At 43.6% G+C, this 25669-nt stretch overlaps 2 protein-coding genes across 3 annotated transcripts in view; one reads left to right on the top strand and one right to left on the bottom strand.

Annotated features, from left to right (window-relative positions):
* Window positions 1-1043, bottom strand: part of RSRC1 (arginine and serine rich coiled-coil 1) — a 326235-nt gene extending 325192 nt beyond the window's left edge. Inside the window, exon 1 of the mRNA XM_080916538.1 lies at window positions 956-1043. The gene's annotated coding sequence lies outside the window, so the exon portion shown is untranslated. The remainder of the gene's footprint in view (window positions 1-955) is intronic.
* SHOX2 (SHOX homeobox 2) lies at window positions 881-10512 on the top strand (the record flags this gene model as incomplete). Of its 2 annotated transcripts, none has more annotated exons than XM_080916544.1 (5): window positions 881-1226; window positions 3981-4189; window positions 6448-6505; window positions 6807-6895; window positions 8422-10512. In XM_080916544.1, the coding sequence occupies 5 exons, from the start codon at window positions 881-883 to the stop codon at window positions 8677-8679; spliced, it is 960 nt and encodes a 319-aa protein (XP_080772670.1). In that variant the 3' UTR covers window positions 8680-10512. The 2 variants fall into 2 exon arrangements, with proteins under 2 accessions (XP_080772670.1, XP_080772669.1); XM_080916543.1 differs by having other exon boundaries at window positions 8386-10512.
* Window positions 10513-25669: the final 15157 nt, after the last annotated feature.

The raw sequence follows: 25669 nt of genomic DNA, 5'->3' as shown, positions 1-25669 counted from the left end.
TTATTAAGTCGTGACACCAACGTAAAATCCACGCTTAATTAAATTAATTAGGGATTCTTGTCAATCCTGGATTAATGGCCAAGAGCACCGGCGGCCGAGGCTATCAGAAAACCCGACCGCTGAAGACCTGCCTCCTCTCCCCGCCCCCTCTGGTCCCCTGCTTGCCCTCCCTTTCCAGCCGGGAGGACTCCAGCCTGGATCCTCCATCCTCAATATTCATATTCATATTCATATCCTTCCTCTCTCTCTTCTCTCTCTCTCTCTCTCTCTCTCTCTCTCTCTCTCTCTCTCTCTCTCTCTCTCTCTCTCTCTCTCTCTCTCTCTCTCCTCTCTCCCTCTCTCCCTCTCTCTCTCCCCCTCTCCTCCCCACCCCAGGTAGTGGCGCTCCTGCTACCCGCGAAGGGGTTCACTCGGAGTTGCAAGGGGAGGTAATTTACTCAGAACAAGAGGCCCGCCTTTAGGAAGTATAAATAGTGAGACTTCAAGAGCTGCGTCGCTATCAGATCTGAACTCTCCGCAGGAAGAATTGTCAAAGATCTTAACATTGAACACGCGCACTCCGGCAGGGAAGCATCAGTTCCCATTTCCCTCTGGCGGCCCCCGCCCCTTCCCTCCTCCCCCCTCTCCCCCTTCACCCCCTCCCTCCTCCTCCTCCTCCTCCTCCTCCTCCTCTTACTTCTTTTTCTCCTTCTACTTCTCCTCTTCTTTCTTCTCCTCTTTTTCTTCTTCCTCCTCCTCCCTCTCCTCCCCCATCCCCCTGCCCCATTGATGTGTTATTATTGGGGGGGCTGGAGCAGTAAAAAAAGAAGGAGGAAAAAAAGAGCGGGGCTCGGCAGGGAGAGCTTGAGCGCGAGGCTGACCGGCGGCAGCAGCGACCGCGATGGAAGAACTTACGGCGTTCGTCTCCAAGTCTTTTGACCAGAAAGTGAAGGAGAAGAAGGAGGCCATCACGTACCGGGAGGTGCTGGAGAGCGGGCCGCTGCGCGGGGCCAAAGAGCCGGGCTGCGTGGAGCCGGGCCGCGACGACCGCAGCAGCCCGGCAGTCCGGGCGGCCGGCGGAGGCGGCGGCGCGGGAGGAGGCGGAGGCGGAGGCGGAGGAGGCGGAGGAGGTGCTGGAGGAGGAGGAGCAGGCGGAGGAGCTGGAGGAGGGCGCTCTCCCGTCCGGGAGCTGGACATGGGCGCCGCGGAGCGGAGCAGGGAGCCGGGCAGCCCGCGGCTGACGGAGGGTAACGGCCTGCCCCCGGCCGCGGTTCCCCTTCCCGCCTTCCCCTGTCCTTGGGGTGGGAGAGGACCCGGGCCCCGAGCGGGAAGAGGGCGGCATCGCCAAGGGCCCTGGACCCCAGCTTTGGGAGATGCAGGGAGAGTGGAGGGGTAGGAGGCCAGACTGCTCGGTCGAGGGTGGGGTCCCCGCGTGGGGGAGGGCGTGGGGTCGCGCGCACCCTTCTCTTGTTGCTCCGGCTGCACCGAAATGCGTTTTTCCGAGAGCAGGAGGATGGGGCCGCGCTGCGGGACTGCGAAGTTTGTGTGGCCCGCTGCGAGAAGGGGTGCGGCAGGGGCTCACTAGGAGGCCGGCTGTATGGAGCGCGTAGTCCTGAGTTTGCCAGAACCCCTTTCCTAGGCCTAAAGGAGAGAGACGGGAGAGGGGGGAGAAAAAAGGGAAGCCACGCTGTGTTGCCCCTTCTTTGGAGCTACCATCAAAACCACTGTAACTCTGCAAAGCCCCTAAATCTCCGGATCCTGGGGACCAAACTTCACGTTCTTATTGAACTGTTAAGGTGGAAGTCAGCCAAAGGTCCAGGCCAAGGTGATTCCCTCTCGGTGGAGGCACTGAAGAATATGGGGGGGGGGGGGCGCCGACGACGCTATATACACAATTTCTTTACCGCCTAGAATCGTGCAGTACTTTGGGGGGGGGGGGTGTCTTTTGGAGCCAGCAGTGTTAGCAAACGGCTTTATCTAACCCGTGAAGTGTCCATCAACTCAAAGTTAAAAATTAATTTGGCACTCGGTGCTGCAGTAACTGGTGCGCTGCCATATTTTTCCAATTAAGAAAATATGTGGCATGCGTAGAATCACAAATTTAAGCAAGCAATTAACTTGTTTATAACACGGTCTGTTCCTGTTTAGGCCATTAAGTGGAAAGTTGGGGGCGAAAGAGACGTTATATTAAGTCTATTAATCAACTTGAAATTTGGGCTCGTTTCCCTTTGAAGCCCCTAAACTTTGAGAGGAATCTACGCCGTGGGTGATAACAAACAAAGCCCTTCCACCCTCCCATCTGAAGAATACGTGATCCTGTTTGGGTTTGACTGCGATCTTATTGAGAACGTTTTCCTATTAAATTGACCCCTAATGTTTGCTGTGACCTTATTTACTTCCTTCCCGGAGGAAGGACAAACGTCCACAAAATGAACTCCGAGAAGCAGAAATGCAGGCGACAAATACGGTTACTGTACAGAATGCCAAGCTGGGGCGAGATGTGGCGGTTCTCCTTCACCCAGATCCGGGTCCGTACCCCCTTAATTTAGAACATGGTAGGGTGAAAGGAAAGGGGGGCCCTGAGGGTAAGCCTTCAAGGCTCCTAGCTCAGGGACCCGTGTTAGGTAGCCCTGGCGAACCTGGGTGAGCCAGTAGCCGAGGTTGTTGGCTTCCGAGCTCTGGGCAAGTATTAATGTCTTTGTAGCTTGGTTCTTTCGGACGTGTTATTTTCCCCCTCCGTGTTGATCCGGATCCGGGGTTAGGGGGAATCGAAAACAGCCCCCACGATCTAAACTTAGCTTTGACAGTGGACGTCTGTCTCCAAATCCCGCGGAGGATAAAGGTTGGGTGGACCTTGTACGGGTACGGGCCTGACTTCGGCTGTCCTCGCCGTTGTCCTTTGACATACATGTTTATCATGTGGCTCTATTTGCTCACATTGCCAGAGCTCCTGTCCTTTGCGTGGAAGGAAAGGACAGCAAAGTAGCAACGGATGTGAGGGGGAAAATGCATATTTTATTAAACATCCGAGCTGCTGGATGCATGAAAAGGTTTTGAACAGCCAATAGAAACCGAGGAATGTTCTGCCTGAACCTGTTGATCTCAGTGGGTTTAAGCCTTTAGGGTCGAGCCTTGGTTTCCACCGGGGAGGGAGAAGGAGAGGACAGATGCAGCGGTGGGTTTTGCTGACCACCAGAGTCTGTCTGATTTGCCGCCTCTACCCTTCTGGCCCAGCGTGGGCGGCCAGTCATCCAGGCCGCCAACATGGCGTGGTTGTCTGTGCCAGTTCGACCTGGGTCTGGCAGGGAGCACAGGGCCTGCCTAGGTGCTGATGGAACCATCCATAGGGGTCTGGTCCGAGCCCTTGGGTACCCGGGGACGTGGCTTTCGGCGCCGCGCTCTACCAGAATCTCGTTTTCCAGCTGCGACCCTTCAGCGGGCCCAGTTGTTCCCAAATTAGACCAGCAAGTTTGCGGGAGGCAAAGGGCCAGAGGCAGCAGAGGCTGGCGGGACAGCGGACCAGCCCTCTGGGGATAGCTGGCGTGCGAGGCCATCGCGTGGCCTTGCCGCGCCCTTTAACCGAGACCGCGCTCTGTGAGAGGCCCGCACAGCGCTTTTGATATCCGTGAGTGCGTGGGTCAGTGAGTGCCACAGGGTCAGGGATGCATTTAGTGTTGACGGGGAGAAGGGAAGGGAAGGTCGTGAGAGAGTAAGCTAAGACCCCAGTTGAGTAGGGTAGCCGGGAGCTCATGCTGTCCCCAGGCAGCCATACAGAGGAGACTTTGCTGGTCTCAGAGACCCCCCTCCCATCCTCTTTTCTGGTCTTCATAGGGATCCCCCGCCCCCAGGGGTTAGGAGTCTCAAGCCTTCTAGAAAAATCTGGTAACGGGATTGTCTTGCTTTTTTTTTGTCCGTGTGTGTGTGTGTGTGTGTGTGTGTGTGTGTGTGTTGGTGGTGCGTGCTCCAACGCACGTGTGGTCCTTCCGTGGTGCCCTCTTCAGTGTCCCCTGAACTGAAGGATCGCAAAGAGGATGCGAAAGGGATGGAGGACGAAGGCCAGACCAAAATCAAGCAGAGGCGAAGTCGGACCAATTTTACCCTGGAACAACTCAACGAGCTGGAGAGGCTTTTCGATGAGACCCACTATCCAGACGCTTTCATGCGCGAGGAACTGAGCCAGCGACTGGGGCTATCCGAGGCCCGAGTGCAGGTACCCCCATTGCGAGAAGGTGGAGGCTGGGTCCTGAGAGCAGGCAGCTGCAGGTGTCTGGTGTGAGATGAGAAAGGGAGGGACACCTTTACTAAAAATCTTATTTTCTAAAATGGATTTTGATCCCGTAGCCTCTTTCACCCTTAAGCCAACATATGTTCGCTGAAAAAGAAAGCTGCGCTGGGCTTGCTCCCAGAGTTTCTATTAACCACACCCCCTCGCCCCTTGCAGTCTTTAATGTGGTTTAATCCTAATGGGCCTACTTTTATAAGCCTTAAAAAAAATGCCACAGAAAACGTTTTATCTCTGAAGCCTTAAAAGTTACAACGAGAATTTTGCTCTCTGGAGTTGGGTTTCGTTGAGGGTCTAGGTTTGCCAAACGGATATACCAATTAGGTTTATAGATGTACAGACTATAAAGAAAATTAGCATCTGTTAAGTGCAAAAATTTACAGTGTACTGCTAGAAGATCGGCCTCTAACTGAGCGAGAAACAGGGCACAGAATGTGTTTGCCCACCCTTTGTTCCTTCACTTAACCAAAGAACCTGAATCCATGAAAACTCCATTTAAAGCAACACACATCTTACTATTGATGTTTGCAAAGCCTGGCCTTCAGAATATGACATGAAGTCAGAATTGCAGTTTTTTTCATTATTGGTTGTTTAAGTGAATGGAAAACCGAAAAAAAGTGGGGTTGAGGATAATCTAAAGGCGGAATTATAAACACCCATACATAGCCTTGCAGCTTTATGGGGAACAAATTTAAACGTTTCAGATTGTATTTCCGCTCAAATAATAAAATTGGGAGAAAATGATGGTCATTATTTGTTTGAACACATGGAGCAGTTTTAGGCTAGAACATCTGCAGCTGTTACAAAGTATCGCTGTAACAGATACTCCCTGGGTCTCTGGGCGGAGAGACCACCATCTGTAAGGAACTATGCACAATTCTTATGGGGTTTCCCCCGCATCTTGTAATAGGATCAGGGGGAAAAAACAGAGCAGTAACGTGGACAGAGAAAAAAATAATAATAGGCCGCCTTGGTCATCACGACCGATCCTAGAGCCTTCCTTTTTTAAGGCTGTTCTGCTTTGCAGACTGTGCAGAGCCCTCTAGAGACTCGGAAACCCTTTAAAACCTTGATAATTATTGCAGCCCTGAGTAATAGTATCTCCATTGCAACTCTTCTAGGGGAGGAAAAAGAGTCAAGAAGCCTCAGGCCATGTGAGTCACACAAAGGATGCCACCCTGGCATGAAATCCACCCTTCTATTATACTCTGTATCAGGGGGATTTTTGAAGATTTACATTGACTGTGGCCCTTGAATTCAAAAACTTACCAGAAAAGGTTCTGAAGCAATATTTTCCTTTCATGTTGTTTTAAACATTAATTTGTGAATCAATCAATATGCTGTATTGTTGGAACTGTATTATTGGATCCTTATTTGAATTTTAAAAAATCTGTCACACTGATTTGAAAACTTGGCAAGTTATTTTAGAAGATCATATCCAGTGTCCAGGGATTACTTGATATCTCTCCTTTTTGTAGCACACTCTTTTTTTAAAATGAAGTTTATTATTGCTCTTTTTTTTTCTCCTTATATTTTCATTTAAGTTATAGAAGCTATTTTTCTGGAATCTTTCCTACTGTTCCAAGCAGTTTTTTTTTTCTATAGGAGCAAATTAGATTATCATGATAATGGCACAATTATTCTGCCACTGTGTTACACTCTGCTGCACAGAGGGACAGAGAAATCCTAAACTTCTTTGTAGTAAGGCTTTTATGACACTAATTACTACCCCCATGCCCCTCCCCCAACCAAAATAAGAGTCATTATTTGCTTTACTGTTTGGTTTTTCTTCAAGATGAAGCTAATTAATATTACAGGCGATTACTGAGCCCATTCTTCTTGGTCTTAACTGGGTAAACATTTAAAGCCATTATCACATCGGTGTCAGGTACCAGGGAGTGGTTTGGACCCCTGGGACTCTGTAATGTGGAAAGATGAAACCGGAACTAGTAGTAATTTATCAAGGAACAATTTATCTTACAAAGACTCTAGGAAATCTTTCTATTTGGTACTTGATTTACATGTTTTTATTTTGAAAAGTGAGGATGGTTTATATAATTTAACATTTGCTTTTTATTTCCCAAGACTTTCCTAAACACAACTCCCACCCCCCCACATTGAACTACTATAATTTAAGATGCTTTGAAATATCACATTTTATGGTTTTTTTTTTCCTCAACTTTTAGGTTTGGTTTCAAAATCGAAGAGCTAAGTGTAGAAAACAGGAAAATCAACTTCACAAAGGTATATCTCAAAATTCATTTTATCATTAAGTAGAAGTGGGTTTGGAGCACGGCTCTAAGACAAAGAACATCTTAAGGATGACAATGAGACTTGAATTAAGAGAAATTTCTGGGCAGTTCATGAAAGTTTTGCTACTTAGAAACAAACCACAACTTATTTTAATTATCTCAGTAACTTAGAAAAATGACAGTCCAGAAGTGACTTGCTACCAATTGGCACCTGGGAGAATGATTTTAGAAATGTTTACCTGACATCTTGTGTTTAATTCCCCTCCCCCTTTTTTGTTTCTTTGTTTTCATAGGTGTCCTTATAGGAGCCGCGAGCCAGTTTGAAGCTTGTAGAGTTGCTCCCTATGTCAATGTGGGTGCTTTAAGGATGCCATTTCAGCAGGTAAGTACAGCCTAGCTTCAAGCTTTTATTAAGTGTAAAAGGTTTGGATGTTTGTTTGGGCTGATGAACAGACCCTGTTTCTGAGCTTCAATTGTTCATTCAGTTAACGAACCAATTTCAAGACTATATAGTGGACCCACTCCCTTTAAAAAATCTACACAGTATCATAGCCTTGAATACTTAGTCCTTTCTGTCTTCATAGGAACCCTCAAAGGAGCAACTTGTCCTTTAAAAAAAAATGCATTTAAGATTGCACATGGGGATAGGAAGAAACAGCCTTTGATTGGGATTTTATTAAATCAAATACTGAGGCCAGTCCAAGGGTGTTTTTAAAGCAATCCGCTAAGTATTCTTTTTAGGTATTTTTATTTACCTCTTAGTAACATTAAATGACTCTAGAAGAAGAAAAATAAACACAACTATTTCCAATTCAGACTTTTAAAAAAAGATGTCCTAAAAAATGAAAAGAGAAAAAAGAAAAAGGTTTCATCTCTGATAAAGACTTGGTCTTCTCAGGGCTGGCTGCCCCACCTCAGCAACCCATTTCTGAGCCATCAACAAAACAAAACAAAACCCCCCAGATATTTAGAATAACTTTTAAAAAGGAAACCCTGCAGCAACAGTATGATCCTGAGGAATCCCAGTGCTCCGAACTCCCCACTCTCTAAGATGGAGGGGAAAATTCTTTTCTGGAAACTGTCTGACCTTCCCTATCTTCAGCAGGCATCCCTGCTCACCAAGGCTGTGATGTCATAGATCAGCTCTCAGTCACCAGTACCCTGGACTGGAGAGACTCTGGGAGATTCTCATCTATTGACTTAGAAAGAGTCCAGGTCCCACTCACTACAAGATTGTTGGAAAGGAATTTGAAATAAGGATAGTTGGAGAAAGGGGAGGGGGATGGAACTTACTAGGAAACTGGTCCTACCTAAGAAGAAAGACATCTCCAGACCAGCAAAATCAGCAGCACCTAGAATGTTGTTAGAAACCTAGACTGAATTCCAACAAACCAGACCTGCTGACTCAGAGTCTGTATTTAAACATGATCTTCAGGTGATTCCTACAGCAAGAAAAGTTAAAACCTGCAGATTCAGTAGTTTTCCTAAATGACAAGAAAAAGTTACATATTTTTGTTTCAGTAGTGTGTCCAGGAGTACTTGACAAAGACAGGAGCGGATAACAGTCCTTAACCCCAACCCCTCCAAGATGTTATTGCTATGTTGAGGCGGGTGATTCACCCACGCAGTTCCTGAAGGGGTCCCCACATTCCTGCAGACTAGGAACCCAAGGAAACATGCTCATCATGACCTGGGGTTAGAGATGGGACACTGGAGTATTAGTGTGCTGTCCCAGATTTAGCAAATATCCTATAATGTCCTTCTCCAAACAGACACTTTGCAAAATGTTGCTTCCCTGTCGCGCACCCCAATTCTCCCCATAGCCAAGCTGGACGCCTTTAATGTTCTGTTTCTATTCTGTTGTCACCCTAGGATAGTCATTGCAACGTGACGCCCTTGTCCTTTCAGGTTCAGGCGCAGCTGCAGCTGGACAGCGCCGTGGCGCACGCGCACCACCACCTGCATCCGCACCTGGCCGCGCACGCGCCTTACATGATGTTCCCGGCACCGCCCTTCGGACTGCCGCTGGCCACACTCGCCGCGGACTCGGCGTCCGCCGCCTCGGTGGTGGCCGCCGCCGCCGCCGCCAAGACCACCAGCAAGAACTCCAGCATCGCGGATCTCAGACTGAAAGCTAAAAAGCACGCGGCCGCCCTGGGTCTGTGACGCCGGCGCCAGCGCCACGGTCGGTGGAGCCTCCTGAGCGGCGCGACCCCGCACGCCCTCCGCGACCGGCTGCTTCTCCCGCACCCGCTTCGGACCGACTAGGCCTGTCCCTTCCCCGCTGGCCGCTGCCTTTTCTTTCTGCACCCTGGATCCCCAGGGCGGGACTCTGCGCTGGACCCGGGATCCCACGAGGGCCACCAGCCCAGGGGCTCCCGCCCACCCGCCCTTGGACTAAAATTCGGCTTTGTAGGAGCGGGTTTGGGGAAGTCTGGATAGAGACTGGACAAAGGAGTGTGGCCACAGTGTGGCCACAGCTGCGGCGACCGACACGTTCATAGGAATAAAATCTTTCTAACAACACATGAGCAAAAACAAAAAAGAATAGAGAACAAACTTGAAAGAAAAATGAGAAAGGGAGCTTGTTTCTTATTGCTATTTGGCTGGAATTAGAGAACGACGAAGCAAAACAGTCCTTAAAAATTATTTTGTACATAAAAATACGAAAACAGAACCTGGATGGATCTTGAGAGAAAGGGGGAGGGGGACTTACCAACTAAAGTGAATGTGGTTTTTTAAAATATGGTCCAAGGAAACAAAACAGAAGGAAGAGGTATACTTATTTAAAGAATTAAGATGAAAAAAAAAAAGCGCAGCTGGGAAGTTCACAGGTTTTGAAGCTGACCTTTTTCTGCGAAGTTCACTTTAATATGAGACATTTGATAAGAGAGGCGGGCCTCCTTTTACGTTGAATCTGATGCTTTGAGTTTTAAAACACCATGTATGGAAGAGCAAGAAGAGGGAAGACAGTGCGGAAACGAGGAGGGAAAAAAGGACGTTCATTTAAAAAAAAAAAAAAAAAAAAAAAAAAAGCGATCCCACAGACAATGATTCCTCCGAGAAATGATTGCGGCAGGACTGTCCAGACTGCTGACAGTAAATTCTGATTTGCATGATACTTGTATCCATTGACGGTGCCCCCCCCCCACTCTCACCATTGACGGTGCCCCCCCCCCCACTCTCACGTGCACTCAGTACACTTTCATTCACAGTATGAAAAGCTTCTGGAAATTGATGTGAATCCATATATAATTTGTCCAGCCTTTGATCCCAAGGGGCAAAGGAAAAAAAAAAGAGTCGTAAGGGAGTAAAATACACTCAGTCTTCCAAGAAGATGGAGGCTGTTAGAAATTATGGGCAAAGCAAAGAGAAGAGCAGATGAAGTCCGAAGGTATACAGCCTTGTGATAGGCGCTGTATCTGTTCACTCCCTTTTCGTGAATTCCCTCTTGCTAGTTTAAGTCCTCTTCAAGGACAATGCTTTATCCCCACCCCACTCTCTATCCCGTCGAATTCACCTTAAACGACACCCAGCTAGGTACAGACACTAGGCTTGTGTATAATATGTTGATAAACACGAACAAAGTTTATTTTGGCTATAATGTGTGAACTAATGGTTGACCTTCAACATTTGCATTATCTTACAAAGGTGTATCTATTCAAGTAATCTTTGTTTTTGTTTCAATTCGTGTAGCTATTTAAACAGGGATACTGTGGGCTAAGCAACCTGTAGCCCCAATTCTCTAGCAAGCCTCTTTAGGAACCCCCTTTAATTTTCAAGAAAGAGGAAAAGCTCTTCTTACTGAACTTTGGTATGCGTTTGAGCTTTGTAACTATTTGTTCTCCATGAAAACAAAATTATTTATATTTGCCATATTTTTTCTAGTGTATTAAGTTATTTTAAACAAAAGAAGATGCTGTTGTTATGACGTGTTGTCAGTACAAATGTTTCAGCTCCACTTCTGTTAAACCTTTTAAACAAGTGCCAAGTTATTAACCTAAGACACTTTGCGATCAATTGAATGAAAATAGTATTGTTTCAGTTGATGGGGTGCGCGTCATCTTTGTTCTTGTTACTATTAAAATATCCGGGATACTCTTTCCTTCTTCCTTTTTGGTGATATATTCATATATTCTTTCTCATATTCTCTCTCACACATTCTCCCATATTCTCTCTCCCATATTCTCATTCTCCCTTCCCTTCCTCCTTCCTTCCCTCCCTCCCTCCTTTTTTCCCTCCCTCCCTTCCTCCCTCCTACCCCTACCCCACCGCGCTACACTGCTCTTAAGTGAAAGTAGCCGAGGAACCCTGAAAAGGGTGGCTCTGTGGATCCCTGGCACTGAGCGCATCTCCTCCCAACCTCACATTTAAACACCTACTATGGAGCCTAGAATCTGCTAAACCAACAACAACAACAGCAACAAAAGAGCATTAGAAAAACAACAACAACTAGAATTCCCTGCCTAGGACTTTTCTCCTCCACTTTGGTATACTTTCATCCTTAAAACTGTTTGGGTCATTTTGGGAGAAAGAAAAGAGTGGTCATGCAACTGCCTCTGGGCTTGTTATATATGGTATTATCAACAATCGATCACAGATCGCATAACTTCCTGGAGTTGCTGGTTTGGAAACAGACTGAAGGCAGGGGACTCCTTAGGAAACAAAGCACCCCCCATCTCCTTCTCAGTCCTGTTTGGCTTCAATCGCTCTCTTCCAGACTCTGCTCGAGCTTGAAGGTGGGCTCCTCCTGCCCTGCCAATTTGGGTGTGTTAAGGGGCGGGGGTGGGGGTGGAGGTATGTGCGCGCGCGCCGGATGAAGACCTGGAGATCCAGTCCCAAACGGGCCTGAGTCCGGAATGTCCTTTCTAGCACCTGCCCAGACTCAAGGAGAGGAGCCTCCTGCGGAGGTCCCAGACGTCTTAGCCACCCCTGGTGTCGCGAGTCAACAGATAAAGTAGTGACCCCCTGCGGAGCCTTCAGCTCTGCTTTCCTCAGTACTCCGCTACCCTTTGAAGCTAATCCTCAGATTAGAGGTGGGGAAAGGAGTTGTTCTGTTCCTTGACTACTACAAGCTGGGGAGCAGGAGCCCGCCTTGTCCTGCCAGCCCAGCCTTGGGGCTGGTTGGTGAAGTCACGGTTGGCTAGAAAGTAGTCCCGCTCGCCTGGCGGCCCGGAGAGGTCCTGAAGCGTCCCCTGGGCCTGGCTCCGAATCCTCGGGGTTCAAGTGACAATCTTAACCTCAGGTCAAGGCATGTTTCGGCACTCTCAAGACCCCCCCCCCCCAAAGGAACATAGAGGTCACACGTGGCGAACGTGGGATAGGGGAGCGGCGTGGGACCCAGTGCCCACCTATGGTTCTTCAAGGTATCCTGGGCTAAGTCCCAGGTCAAAGGCGGTGGCACGTCCCTGCCAGCTGGGAGCTGGGTACCATCCACGCCCACGTTGCTGGCCTACCGTGAATGCTGAGGTCCAGGGAGGGAGAGGAAAGCTAGGTCTAGTGAGAAAGGCCAAAGGTTCCTGGTCAGGTCAGAGATAGCCAAGCCACCACTTCCTCTCCCTTGAGGCACAGGAGGGTGCAGGCAGATGGATCACCCTAAACCGAGCTTTGATCCAGGCTCTCTGGGCCACCTCCCCAGATCTTTGCCGCCCAAACTGTTGGACAACGGGGTGAGCCAAATCCAAACCCCGCGTTTTCAGAACCACCCCCAGAAGGAGTTTGAGAACATCTTGGCAGAAATACAGTAATTTACTCTCCTTAGCTAGAAAATCCACACTGGGGGTGGAGGTGGGGGTCGGGAGGAGCTGAGTCAAAGGGGCTTACTCAAGGTAAGGTTACTCTTAAAGATTCCTTGGTCCAGGAATCCCAGGTTGTTTATTGTTCTTTTTTAAAATTTTTATTTTTTTAATAAACCGAACTTAATTGATACACATCTATTTTGATCCCCTCAGGATTGTAACTTTTAGATCCTCAGATGGTAATACTTTATTATAATGTAATGCTCAAATTTTGGAACTATTTTAATTTCTGAAAAATGCCTTTTTGGCTTCAAGAACATGGGATCCTTCCCCCCCCCTCCTTTACAAATCAGTTTACATCATAAATTGCAAACATTTGCAAAATGATATCAAGATTGTTTATTTTACATAACCTCAAGCACTTGACTATGTTAAACACCAGCGCAGAAAGTCTGTGAAATAAGTTTAATGTGTGTCAGGGAATTAAAGGGTCACACATTTTCATCATATAAACAAAGCATGTGAGACTGTTTGGATTGTCATTCTCCCAATTTTAAAAATCTTACAATTGGCTATTAATTTTAGAGTCATTCTGTGCAAAACTAATTACTGAAGTCATGTACTGGTTTAATGAAGTGTTTCTGGGCAGAAGAAAATGATGTTCTACATGGGGAAGTTATTTTAAACATTATATTATTTTAGTTCAAACATAAATAAAAGCCTGCAAATTCTAATGTGGGGAGAAAGGCCTAAAATGGTTTTTTAACGTGCCATTAGAACAGTAAGTCAAAAAGCATTAAAGCAACATCTCCAACCCAGAAATAACAAATATGTCAGTCTAACGAGAGTGTTAACTTATGGATAATTTATTCAAGGTAGTTTTTACATTTCACATGGAATGTCTTATTATGACCTGCCTGACTACTGTGATGCTTGTTTTTGAAAATCTAATTTATATAGGCTTGGAATATACATAATTCATAGCTCCTGTTGATATATGTATACACACTTTGAATTTTAAGTCCTCACAATATGTTTGGATGTTTGCTAGCATGTTTTTAAGACTATTGAAATAAAAGCATACAAACATAAAATGTGTTAAACATTATATTGAAAGCAAGTGCTTGTACTGTACCCGAAGAAAAGGTAGTCCAAAATAAAAGGGGGGGGATGATTAGATAATTTTTAAGCTCAGGTATACAGGTATGGATTGAACACTGAAAATTATCAGATGGGACATTCTTACGCAAGAAATAGGAAAATTTGTACAACTTACAGATGTGAGAGCAGACAGCACTTCTGATGTCTAGGGAATCTGTTCATGCCACTAATTCATGAAACAAAGTGAAGTAAAACATCAAGTCTTTTAGCATTTGTTTGGGGTATTTTATGTGTCAGCCAAGGCAGCTACCACCTACGCCTTCAGTGTGTGAGAACTTAGTACAGGCCTTACATGGAGTTCCATTGACATCAGGAAAGGAGTTAAAATATAATTGAATAAACACCGTTTCATCTTCTTTCTTTTTCTATCTGAACGCACTGCTCACACGCACAGATCCTTCACGCTTACTTGCAGAATAGTTTATGGTTGAGTGAGGTTAACCCAGGAACCTCACTTCCGGGATTCAAGCCTGTTATTGACCAACCCTATGATTTTAAGTCAGTTTCTCTTTCTGTTTCTTAGTTTCCTTAGCAGGGAATGGGGGTGCAAACGGCATCTGTCTCATGAAGTAGCCAGGAGGATTAAACAGGTTAATGTTTATAAAGTCTTTAGATTAGAGCCATACAATTTGTACACTAAGTACTTAAGAATTGTTTTCATAAAAAAATAAACGTTGAATATTACACTAAAAAGATCAGAAGAAAATTAACTCACGAAAGACAAGCAGACAGGACTTTTATTTTATGACCAATGGAAGACTTTTCTGTACTAGTTTGTGATTTTAGCTAATTGTTTGGCCTCCATAAGCCTTGACTGGACCATGTGACATCATGTCATAATGTTGGTAGGGGACATATGTATAAGAGCAATTTATAAAGTGTACATCATTGTGTGTGTGTGTGTGTGTGTGTGTGTGTGTGTGTGTGTGTGCCTGTGTGATAGGAGATCAGGTGTGGCACTTGCCCTCAAGGGGCTTACTGTCTGGAAAGATGGCTTATTGACACGTAAGGTACTGCCAAGAAGTGTGTGCTAAATGCATTTGCTTACAGGTATTCAGACATATTCTGTACATCTGAAGGGCCACATGGCACATGTGGGGCTCATTGCCCCATTTCTGCAAACTGAACTTTCCTTAGGAATGAGTAGCCTTATAAAGGAGTGGTAGAGGGACAGCAGAGGTTAAGAAGCACACTTTGTTAGAAGTAAATGTATACCATATGTTGCTGTGGTTTGTGTTCCATGGGACCATCTGCGTTTTCCTCAGCTGCCCAGATTTGTAGAGCATTAGCAGTTAAATGCCCAAAAGATGCAAAGCCTGCCTAATAAGGATATTTAAAAGAAGTTTGAAAATATATAATACTAAGCAAGGAGCATTTGCTTACCACTGTAAAGATTTGTAAAGATGAACAGCCGAGTCCTTACTGTAGATTAAATTAAAAAGAACCTCTTTTTAATTCCAACATTTAATTATATTATTAGCATTGCTCCTTGTCTTATATAGTTTTATGTAGTGCTCAAAGAATTATTTCATACATCTTTTTTGAGAGTCAGTATGTTGTCCTGGTATACAGCTAATCTTTGGGGACAAGTATTTCTGAGTTCAAATCTCAGCAATGAACTTTAGATGTGAACTTTTAAGTAATTTTTCTTCCTAGAGCCTCTGATGTGTTAGTATTCTATAACATGTACCTTTCAGACGGTTGCAAGGGTAATAAGGTAAGATGCTTGATACACAATGGGTTTTAACAATTTCCCATCTCTACTATACTTCTGCTATTTACCCCCTCTATATCATTACATACAAAGGCTAAATTAGCTTATCTGTCGTTAGAAGCACATTAAGAAGTTTGGGGAACATGCTATGCATATTTATTCTATTCCCTCCTGTGAGTATTGATTGTCTGCATGACGTCATCTGCTCTAGAGTTTGGAATGAAGCTTACTTCAAATCTTGTTAAGCTTAAAAATTTGAGTAGTTATGATTTTAGATCTTTCCCCTTTGTAAGGCACAGAGCTAGTTATTTCTTTCTTTCCTTTTTTAAAATTGGGTATTTTCTTTACTTACATTTCAAATGTTATCCCCTTTTCAGGTTTTCCCTCTGGAATCCACCTATCCCATGCCCCCTCCCCCTCCCTCTATGAGAGTGTTTCCCACTCACCCACTCCCTCCCATCTCCCCACCCTGGCATTACCCTACACTGGGGTATTGAGCCTTCACAGGGCCAAGGACCTCTCCTCTCCTTGATGCCTGATAAGGCCAACCTTTCTTTATGTGGAGTATCTCCAGAGCTTTGACCTTCAGTCTTCTATACTCTGGAAGTCAGCACACAAATCAAGCTCTGGCATTAACTCTGTAGTCACTTCGATATTAGATTGATTGTCCTTCTGCTACATATTTATTGAATACATTGTGTATGCTTCAGTGGAAACGAAGAAGAAAATAAACTGCCCTTTAAAATGATTTTTAAAAGGTCTATCAATCTATCCAAATTTTCAGTCCTCAGGCAGCATTGTTTGCATTATGTTTGCTGGCATTACTGGTTTAAAATATAATTATCTGTCTCATGGACAATATGTTTACTGAAATTCTCACTTGTCAGCAGTTGCATTTCTTTGAAGGCTTATGTAATGTCTATTATAATTGGTCTTATGCAGTAGTCACTTTTCAGATGGAAGAAGTTATGTGGAAAGCTTTGGCGAGAGAGAAGCAGGTCCTCTGTGGGGTATAAGAAAGGATGGGATAACAGACACCCACTTCCTAATTCCTGTCTACATATATGATGGGCTACCTAGCAAGAGGGAAGTTAAGGTCACAATGGAAGGAAATTTGTGAATATGCTGACCTTAAAAATAGGGCTAGCCCTCTGTACTTGCAAGGGCCCTTGAAAGCAGACTGAAGAAAGCCAAGGAGCAGAGATACAGGAATTGTAAGTGTGGGGGATACTAAGGACATAGGAACTAGCCTCTGCTGGCCTTGAAGCAGAATGGAGGAAGACATGCAGGTAGGAAGGTGGGAAATGTACAGGAAGTCATTTCCTCAGAGATCTAGGAAGGATGCAGTCCCCCTTACTCTTGATTTTAGTACTACGAGAAGATCTGTGCTAGGCCTCTACAGCACAGGACTGTAATGTAATTGATTTGGATTGGTTGCTAATTTGTTTGTTTGTTTGTTTTGTTTTGAATAAAGGGTATTACAGCAGAGGCCTATCTAGCCTGGAACTCTTTATGTGGAGTAGGTTAGCCTCAGCCTCACAAAGATGCCTCCTGAGTACTGGGATTAAAGGCCTATGCTACCATGACTAGGCTAATTTAGATTGTTTTAAGACACAAAATCTATAGCAATGTGTTAAAACACACAATCAGAAAATAATATAGGGTGAGGCACGGTGGCTCACACCTGTCATTCTAGCATTATGTAGATGGGGTCAACGCATGAGGATTGCTATAAGTTCCAGGCCATCTTTAGTTACTTACCAAGTTCCAGACCAGCCTGGGCTACAATGCAAAACCATGTCTTAAAAACCTAACCACTCCTTTGAAATGAGATATAGGGAGGGTTTGAGTTGTGTATGCACACATACATGTTGATGTATGTATATATAGTTAAAGACTTACTTTTTAAAGATGTGTAGGGTGTGTTTCTGTGTCTGTTCAATAGCAAGAGTCCTCCAAAAGTTGGGTCTGAGATGCTTTGCCACACCCTAAATGCTTTGCCACACCTCCTCTCATGCGAACAGACCTTCAAATAACATGTGGAGGAATCCTTTTCGAGGCCTTCACTGTTGTAAAATGATGTCAGTAGTGAAAATGTGCAAAGTAACGTTCATTCCTTTATAAAAACAGAGTCAGCCATGGAAGCCTTTGTTCTGTTTCATCCTTGTTCTGCTTGTTACCTCCTTTTGCTGGTGGCATTAATGTAGGGAAGGAATGTTGGTGTCAAGCTCTAAAGTTCTCTGCTAACCCACAGAAAGGAAACAGCCAAAGCAATTGAGCTTGTCTGTCAAGCTGGCCAAGGTGGAGAGCAATGTGGTCTGGGGTTCCCAGAGCCCATTGGACCTTTGACCTTTTCTTCTGAGACTATTGATCTGGGTTAATAGTCAGCACCAGTTGTGCTGGTGGTGAGTTGTGTGCCCACGTGTGATTCCTTATTGAGGACAAATGAGGCTCTGACCAGCTCAGAGGGTAATTGGTCCTTTTTGTAGTTTTCCAAGCTCAGGGTGGGAAATTAGAATAAATAGGCCTTGACAGGCAGGGTGGAAATTCATTTCTAGAATGTTCGCAGTTGTCTTGGTCACAAAGCAACTGTGCACAGAACCAGTTTCATCTTCTGTCCCATGAACTGTGTCCCAGGGCCACCTTGGTCTCTAGTCCAGTAGGCACAGCAGGACAATGAGTACAACTCTGAGGCTGGTGCAGCAGTAACTGAGGTAGGAGTGTTTTCCTTTCATTCAACAGCTTCTTACCACCTTCCTCCCACCCCCATTTTCCTCAACCCCCCTAAACCCGGTGCCCAGTGAGAAAAACAGTATTTCAGTGGGTGCAAGGGCCACGCTTTTCAACAGCTTGAAATGAAAGCTCATAAAAAAGGAGAAAAGTCAACCAAACAGCATCCCACACGACTTCTCTTGCCAGCTCTTGTACGCTGAGGAGAACAGTGAGGTATTTTTCCTTCCCTGCCCACTTTCTGAATACTTCTCATGCTTTCATCTTGAGAGGCTTCCCACGTCACAGTCAGCCCTCTGTCCTTTCTTTTGAGGTGCTCAGTCCAGGAGTCTGGCTACACACAACCACACAGGCATCACTGCCTTAAGGGGCTTCACCTTTCTGCTCCAATCTGCCAGACTCCCCTGAAAATCTGGCGTGCTCTGGAGTCTAAGTAACAGAAGGTCTGCTTGACATGGGATGGGGATGGGAGGCAGAACAAGCTGCAAGTGCAGGAAGAATAGAGGAAAGGAGCCATCAAGAAGAATACACTTTGGAGACTTCTGCACATCCAGTTGTATGGCATCGAAATACCCAGTGCTGCAAGCATACTTTAATAAGGAATAATCTGTGGAATGATCTAGGCAGCAGTTGCTCACTTCACAGAAGACATTAGTGTCTCAGGGGCCACACACACACACACACACACACACACACACAGAGAGAGAGAGAGAGAGAGAGAGAGAGAGAGAGAGAGAGAGAGAGAGAGAGAGAGAGTTAACCTTTAAATCTAAGGAGAGAGACTGGGAACTACACCTCAATGGTAGAATGCATGTTTTGCATGCCCAAAGCCTTTAGTTCAATGTTTGCCAGCGATACTTAGAAAAGCTAAATGAAACGATAAAAATATATACCTAAATCCAGGGAGGGAGACATAATTATACGAGTGAAATTCCAAGAATTCCAAGTTCTTGGCAATATGCCATTACAGTAAAAGGAAGATGGGGCATCTCAAATGTCTACTGGGAATGGGGGATGCTTCGCTCTAGAAGGTGAGCAGTGCTTGGTGACGGAGTCTTCTGGGAGCACATGTTCAGGAAGTGGACTACGAGCTAACTTTCCATTTGAGGGGCCGGCACTATTCAGCAGTACCTGTTTTTATCAGGAATGCTGAGAAATACTTAGTTTTTCAGTTTTATTTAGCAGTGCCTGGTTTTTGTTTCCTGTATTATAGCTTTGCACTTATTTATTTTAAATGATTTATTTATTTTTATTTTATGGGCGTTGGTTTTGCCTATATGTGTGTCTGTGGGATCCCCTGGAATTTGAGCTACACACAGCTTCTAGCTGATATGTAGATGCTGGGAAATGAACCTGGGCTCCCTGGAAGAGCAGCCAGTGCTCTTAACCTCTGAGTCACCTCTCCTGCTTAGCTGAGTATTTATCATCATATACATGTATGTATGTGTATATGTGTGTATATATGTACATATATGCGTATATATGTAGATGTATATGTATTCTGTACTTGTCTTTATTGTATTGAATTTGTCCTCTTATCTTTTCTTTAGTTGTTAGTTTTTGTTTGCTTGCTTTTTACAAGACAGGTTCTGACTATATAACCCTGGCTCTCCTGGAACTCACTGTGTAGACCAGGCTGGCCTTGGGGTCAAGGAAATCCACTGCCTTTGTCTTCCAATGTGACAATCATACTCAGCTAAGTTGCTTATTTTTATCTTATGTGTGTGAGTGTTTTGCCTGCATGCATGAATATATACCACACACATGATTGTGGAGGTCAAAGGAGGGCATTGGATCCCCTCAACTGATGTTAGAGGGAGTTGTGAGTTCCTCCTGGTACTGGGAATTGTATCCAGGTTCTCTGCAAGAGCATTTAGTGCTCTGAACCACTGAATCATCTCTCTAGGCCTACTTTTCCTTTTGTACCTTGCTAAATATTTTACTGACATCTTTGAATCATCCAAATCCCAATGCTTTCTGTTCCTGTTTATCTCTGAGTTTCATGTGCTGTTACAGATTATTGTTCGTTTACCATCCTAGATTTACATTCTGTTTTTATATGTTGAGAGCTACAAGTTTGTTCTATTGCTTGAAACAGACTCTTCCTATCTAGCCCAGGGTGTTCTCAAACTCACCATGTAGACAGGATGGCTTTGGATATTTATCAGTCTTTTTGCTTCGGTGTACCTAAATGTTGGGACCACAGCCATGCAACAAAGATTCTGGCTCAGAATGCTTGCAGCTCCCTGTAATTCCTTGGACTGCTTTGAAACACCCCAGTGTGTCCCAATGTCCACTTAGGTACCTACTCTCACACTGGTGTGCACTTGAATTGTTTAAGGTTTGCTTAGAATGTAATCATTGCTGTGAGGTGTGGTGTAACTCAGAAAGTCAGCAGAAGACGAGATGAGGAGCAGGGTCTGAGATGCTGCATCAAGAAGAGCGTGAGGAAAGCAGGCGGCAGCTGGAAAAGACTGGGTAAGGCAGGGAGAAACCTGAACAGGCTGCACTAGAAGTCAACTAAAAAAACAGTGCATCAAGGGGAAGGCAATAAGGCCCCCAAACTGGCCACAAAGACCTTACGACTGCAAGGGCCATTAGTGGAGTGGTGGAGACTGACACTTGGTCAGAGAGCTCAGTAATAGCCATGCAAGTACTTCCCTCGGTCCACTTTCTTCTTCTGCAAACCTGTTACTTCTCTCCTAACTCCTAGTTAGATTCTTCCAATCACAGATGTGCCCGTTGTAAGGAACCCTAACTTTTAGAACCTCCGAAGCGCGTAGAGAATGAAATTCAAGCTGGTGGGTGCTCATGATCACACCCTTTGATGCTCTCATTGCCTCTCCTCTCCTGCTCTCTTGTCCCATTAACAAAGGCTGACCTACACCTCTCCCCTCTTTAGGGAACCAATGTCAGATCCCAAGTACTAGACAGTTACAACATTTTGTTTCTGCCAGAACATCATTTCTCGGGTCTCTCTGGTTCCTCTGGATGTTTCAGCTCAAATTTTCACTACTGAATTTTCTTTCCCTGCATTCTGAAGCCAACCAGCCAGATCCCCTGTGTGCTGTTGTAGAATTCTCAGCGTATGTGTCTACAGGAGCATCATTATATATCTCAGAGCTAGTCACGTGCTTGAGTGTGCATGCCTTGAAAGCAAGGGTCACCACTTAGTTTCCATAGTACCCCAAGGGTCCTATGGGAGGGACAAACACACAGTATGGTTTTTGTGTGGAAACCATATATTTATGATGTGCTGTGTTTCCTAAGTTTAGTTGATACAAATGTACCAACTTTTTGAGAATGAGCTTAGGTTTGGAGCTAACCAAAGGCTATTTAGCATTGTCTAATGAAGAAGCTAGGAAATATAATTTTTGTTACAAATGAAATATAGGAAAAATTAAGCAGAGTAGTTTGTGATAAGACACATTTCTTTTATGGTGCACAGAGAGTATTAAAGTTTACTGGCACTGATTTGCTTAAGGCAATTTCAGAGATGAACTCCCCAGACGTCCTGAACAGTAACTATTGCTGGACTGTTGGGTTTTTCAAGGGGACTTCAAGATGACAGTGTTTACTTGCACTGTAAGCTTTGGCATCTCTAGTAAAATGTTTGTTATCTTTACAGTCACGATCTTATTTTCTGGAGTAAATTTCTATCTGAGAAAACTCCCCATTAATTTCTGTGAACTGAGGTTCTCTCTTTGAAAGGCTATTGCTTTCAATTCTGTAGGCACATTCTCCCTATGCAGTTGTATTAGAAAATTCTATTTAATATGTTTATTTAAAATAAAACTACTGATAAAACCATTAACCCAAACCAGATCCCACCACAGTTCAGTGGCAGCACTCCACCCCAGATGAATATATGCCTGTTTGTTAGAATCTTCCGTTTACTGATTTCCAAGCAGTTTTTGATCTGTGTTTCACGATCAGATCCAAGCCAATTTGGATTAATCTTTCAAGTCACTTTTCATGAAACTGTGCATCAAATGTTTCACCAAGTCAAAACACAGGACATCTGCTCTTCTTTATCTGATAGCTCTACAGCTCTCCCAAGTCAAGTGCTTTATCAGCTGTGGAATGTGTTTAATAAGCTCCAGTCATTACTGCCCATGACTCTGTCACCTTTTAGAAATTTGCCTCTCAACTTTATTTGCCAATCCTGATCAAGTACTTATTAGTTAGAGACCTGATACAATTACTTTTCTAGTGGTAACACCTCGTGATGCCAGGTTCTCTTGGATTGGGCCCATTCATAACCTTTCAGTTATAATAACTAATAACACAGACCATGCAAACCATCTAAGTCACGTTTGTCCCTTTCCTGGGAGAGATGCTATTCATACTTGCTGATGGGTGTATGTTTGAGTTTGAAGCATCCATTCACCTGCTCTTTGTAATTAGCCCCCCCCTTCCCGGGTACATTTTGCAGTTCCCCATCGTTACCATGTGTTCAATGGATATTATGCTTAACACAGCACAGAGCAGGAAAGTGTCTGGACACACAGTAAGTTAACTCATGGAGCTTTCGGATACAGGCTGAAGTTTCTGATGCTTCTGTCCTCTCACTGATGGAGGTGAGCTGTACTTAATGATATTTTCTTTCAGGGGTTTGGGGAGCCATTTCCATGCGTACAAACTGAGAAAGCAGGCTGATGATTAGGTTTTGAAGCAAGATGAAGGAGATTCCATCTAAACAATGGGTTTTTATGATTTAAACCCTGAGGTCATTGTGTTTGCTGACTATACTAATTAAAGAAATATGAAGATTTGAATTGTGTCTTTATATTAGTTAAAATATCCTTAGTTTAATAACTTTTGCAAGCAGATTCCTGAGCTAGCAGACTGTCTGAGATTATTACTGACATGCTTCACAGAGTTACATAAATTAAAACTTTTGTTACGATTTATCAAGGATTACTCAAGTATTAATTAACTGACAGCTGTAACACTGCTTTTGACATTCTTAAGTTTCCTCTGGTTAATCTTATATACATTATAAATTAGTCAGTTTTCCCTCAGTATATACAACATTTAGCGTTTGAAGTGTTTTGACATATGGTAAACTTCAATAGGAAGGCAGACATTTTCAGTTTTGAAAGATGTAAATACATCATTCTGTAAGAAATTCCAAAATGTTGGCTATGGAGCAATAGAAACCATGTGCAGTTTTTCTGCAAATCTCAATATACAAGTAAGTGCTTTCAACACATCGCTTCTGTCTCCAGTTTTAATATTAACTACTTGATTAAATGTTAAATGGAGCAAAGGCCATTTGTGTCAGCCATCACTGATATTTGTCTTGCTCCCGAGGGATGAAAAACATTTAGTTTTGGATATGTACCATTCTTTTGCAGCTGGGTGATAATTAACTAGTATGGTGAATACCCCCTCTTTATAATCTAAAATTCTAGAGATGGGCTTCCACTCTTCCACTGGATGAATGATGCTATTATTTGTGTCTCTTTTTATGTTTTGTTTTAAATTACTAAATGGGAATTTTATGTTCTTTCTGTTAGATGCATGCATTAGACTACATTCTTGGAAAATATGTCAAAACAGTTTTTAGACTCAAGGCTATAATTTTCTTACCTTCCATGTTATATTTAGAAATATTATGAAGGTTCTGTTAATTAAATTATAGTCACTCAGTGGTGAACTTAGATTTCCTATAAATGAAGGAAGCCAACAGTATTTGAAATTAAAGTATAAGAAACTCATCCTTGTAGCATGTGCATTTTTATAAAATAACCAATAAAAATGAAGAAGATAAAGATTACATTTCAGCATTCCCTAAAAGGTAGTTGTGAATCTAGAAAGCAGTTCTGTAGGATCCATGATTTAAACTCAGTAGGATATACCTTCCTAATGAGTCCATATACTTTTAGAATCAATGACTCTAAGTCAAGAAATGGTATTATGTCAGAGGTCAAGCAGAGAGACCGAGCAAATGTGTATAGTTCCTGCTTTCTTTGCATAAATATTTAAAATGACATGTCAATATATATCAGACACAGCAGAGTGCATTATTCTTTCTGAATAAGTAAAATCACAAATTTATGTTCTGTTTTTAATAAAAAGCATGGCAAATCCAACTTTAAGATGCTAATAATCCACATGAAAATTTCTTTAAAGGACAATTTTCTGCTTAGTCCCAACTTTCTTAATTTCTACCAATATATATCTGTTGCTCTCTTGTTATTAACATATATTTTGTGGGTTGTTTAAATAGTTCTTCCTGATATCTTCATGAATCACTCACACAAATGTGGGAATACTGTTAAATCAATACATTTCCTTCTACCATATGCCTTTTATATTTCTGAGATTTTAGGATACTTTTCTCATTAATTATGAGCTGATGCACATATGAAGATGGATTATAGAGGCATTATGAGCAGAAATCAGAGGACTGAATATGTAGCAAGAAATTTCTGGTCTTAAATAGAAAGTCAGTGAAAATTTATCTTACAAAAAAAATGCATCCTTAATGTAAAACAAAGGCAACCACAAAATAATGGCTGATCTTATACAGTTTAAAAACCACCAGAGGATTCTTTCTTGGTCCCGAATAAGCAAGGACTCTGATCTAGTTACTCTAGTAATTAACTGTATCCACTGTTTGATTACTCAGAGTTAGAATGATATTTTGGGCAGATGGGCATGTTAGTACAGTCTGTTGCCACGGTGATTAGGAGGTGACGCAAGAAGAGGGTCTTGGGTTCAAGGAGCACCTGGGTTACACAACAAAACCCCTTTGTTAAAAAAGAAAGTAAAAGATTTTCTGGGACCCAGATGAAATGTTTCCTGTTCTCATAAAATATATTTTTAATTTCTTGTTTTTGGTGGTGCTGAGAATTGAATTCACAGCCTTGTATGAGTTATGAACAAACCTCATCACAGAGTGCCAGCCCCATCAAATAATCCTATCTTTGATATTAATTACTGGTTCTCTTTTTAATGCTATTTTTCTTTGTCTTATTTTATAGGTAGGGTGTTTTGCTTGCATATGTGTATGAGCAGCACACGCATGCAGAGGAAGGCATTGGATCCCCTGAGACTGGAGCTCCAGACTATTGTGAGCCTCACTGTGGGTCCTAGGAATCAGACTTGGCACCTGGAAGTACGGCAAGTATTCTTAAACACTGGACTGCCTGTCTAGTCGCTTACTGTTATGTCCTGTATAAATCCCATGCAGTATGAGTAACATGTTTAGTTCGCTTGTGACTGCCTTTGGTTATCGTGTTGATGCTAGAAGGAGGAGAATAGGGGTAGAATTGTGGTGTGAAAGGAAGATAATATTTTAGGTATTAGATACTTGTCATTTCAAAATAAGTTTGTATCCTCATGTAAATTCTTGTCACATGACTAAAGAATACAGCTTGTAAGTGATTAAAATTTACACTCATTAAACATTTTGTAAGTAACTTGTGTATAACTTCAAAAGGTGGTATCTTCATGTTGCAGGTGCCAGAAATGTTGGTCAAATCTAAGAAATAAAATTTCAGGGCTGGAGAGATGGCTCAGCAGTTAAGAGCACTGACTGCTCTTCCACAGGTCCTGAGTTCAATTCCCAGCAACCACATGGTGGCTCACAACCATCTGTCATGGGATCCGATGCCCTCTTCTTGTGTGTCTGAAGACAGCAACAGTGTACTCACATGCATAAAATAAATAAATAAATGTTTAAAAAAATTCAAATAGAATATGTAAACTAAAGCTGACAATGAATTCCAGGCTCCCTCAGACTGGACTAGAATAGGTTCAAGGACATGATTACTGTTAGCAACTGTTATTCTCACATTCTTGT

Source organism: Micromys minutus, assembly GCF_963924665.1.
Source record: "Micromys minutus genome assembly, chromosome: 4".
Lineage (NCBI taxonomy): Eukaryota > Metazoa > Chordata > Mammalia > Rodentia > Muridae > Micromys > Micromys minutus.
Note: the sequence above shows the minus strand (reverse complement) of the source record. Positions and strands in the feature narration are given on the sequence as shown.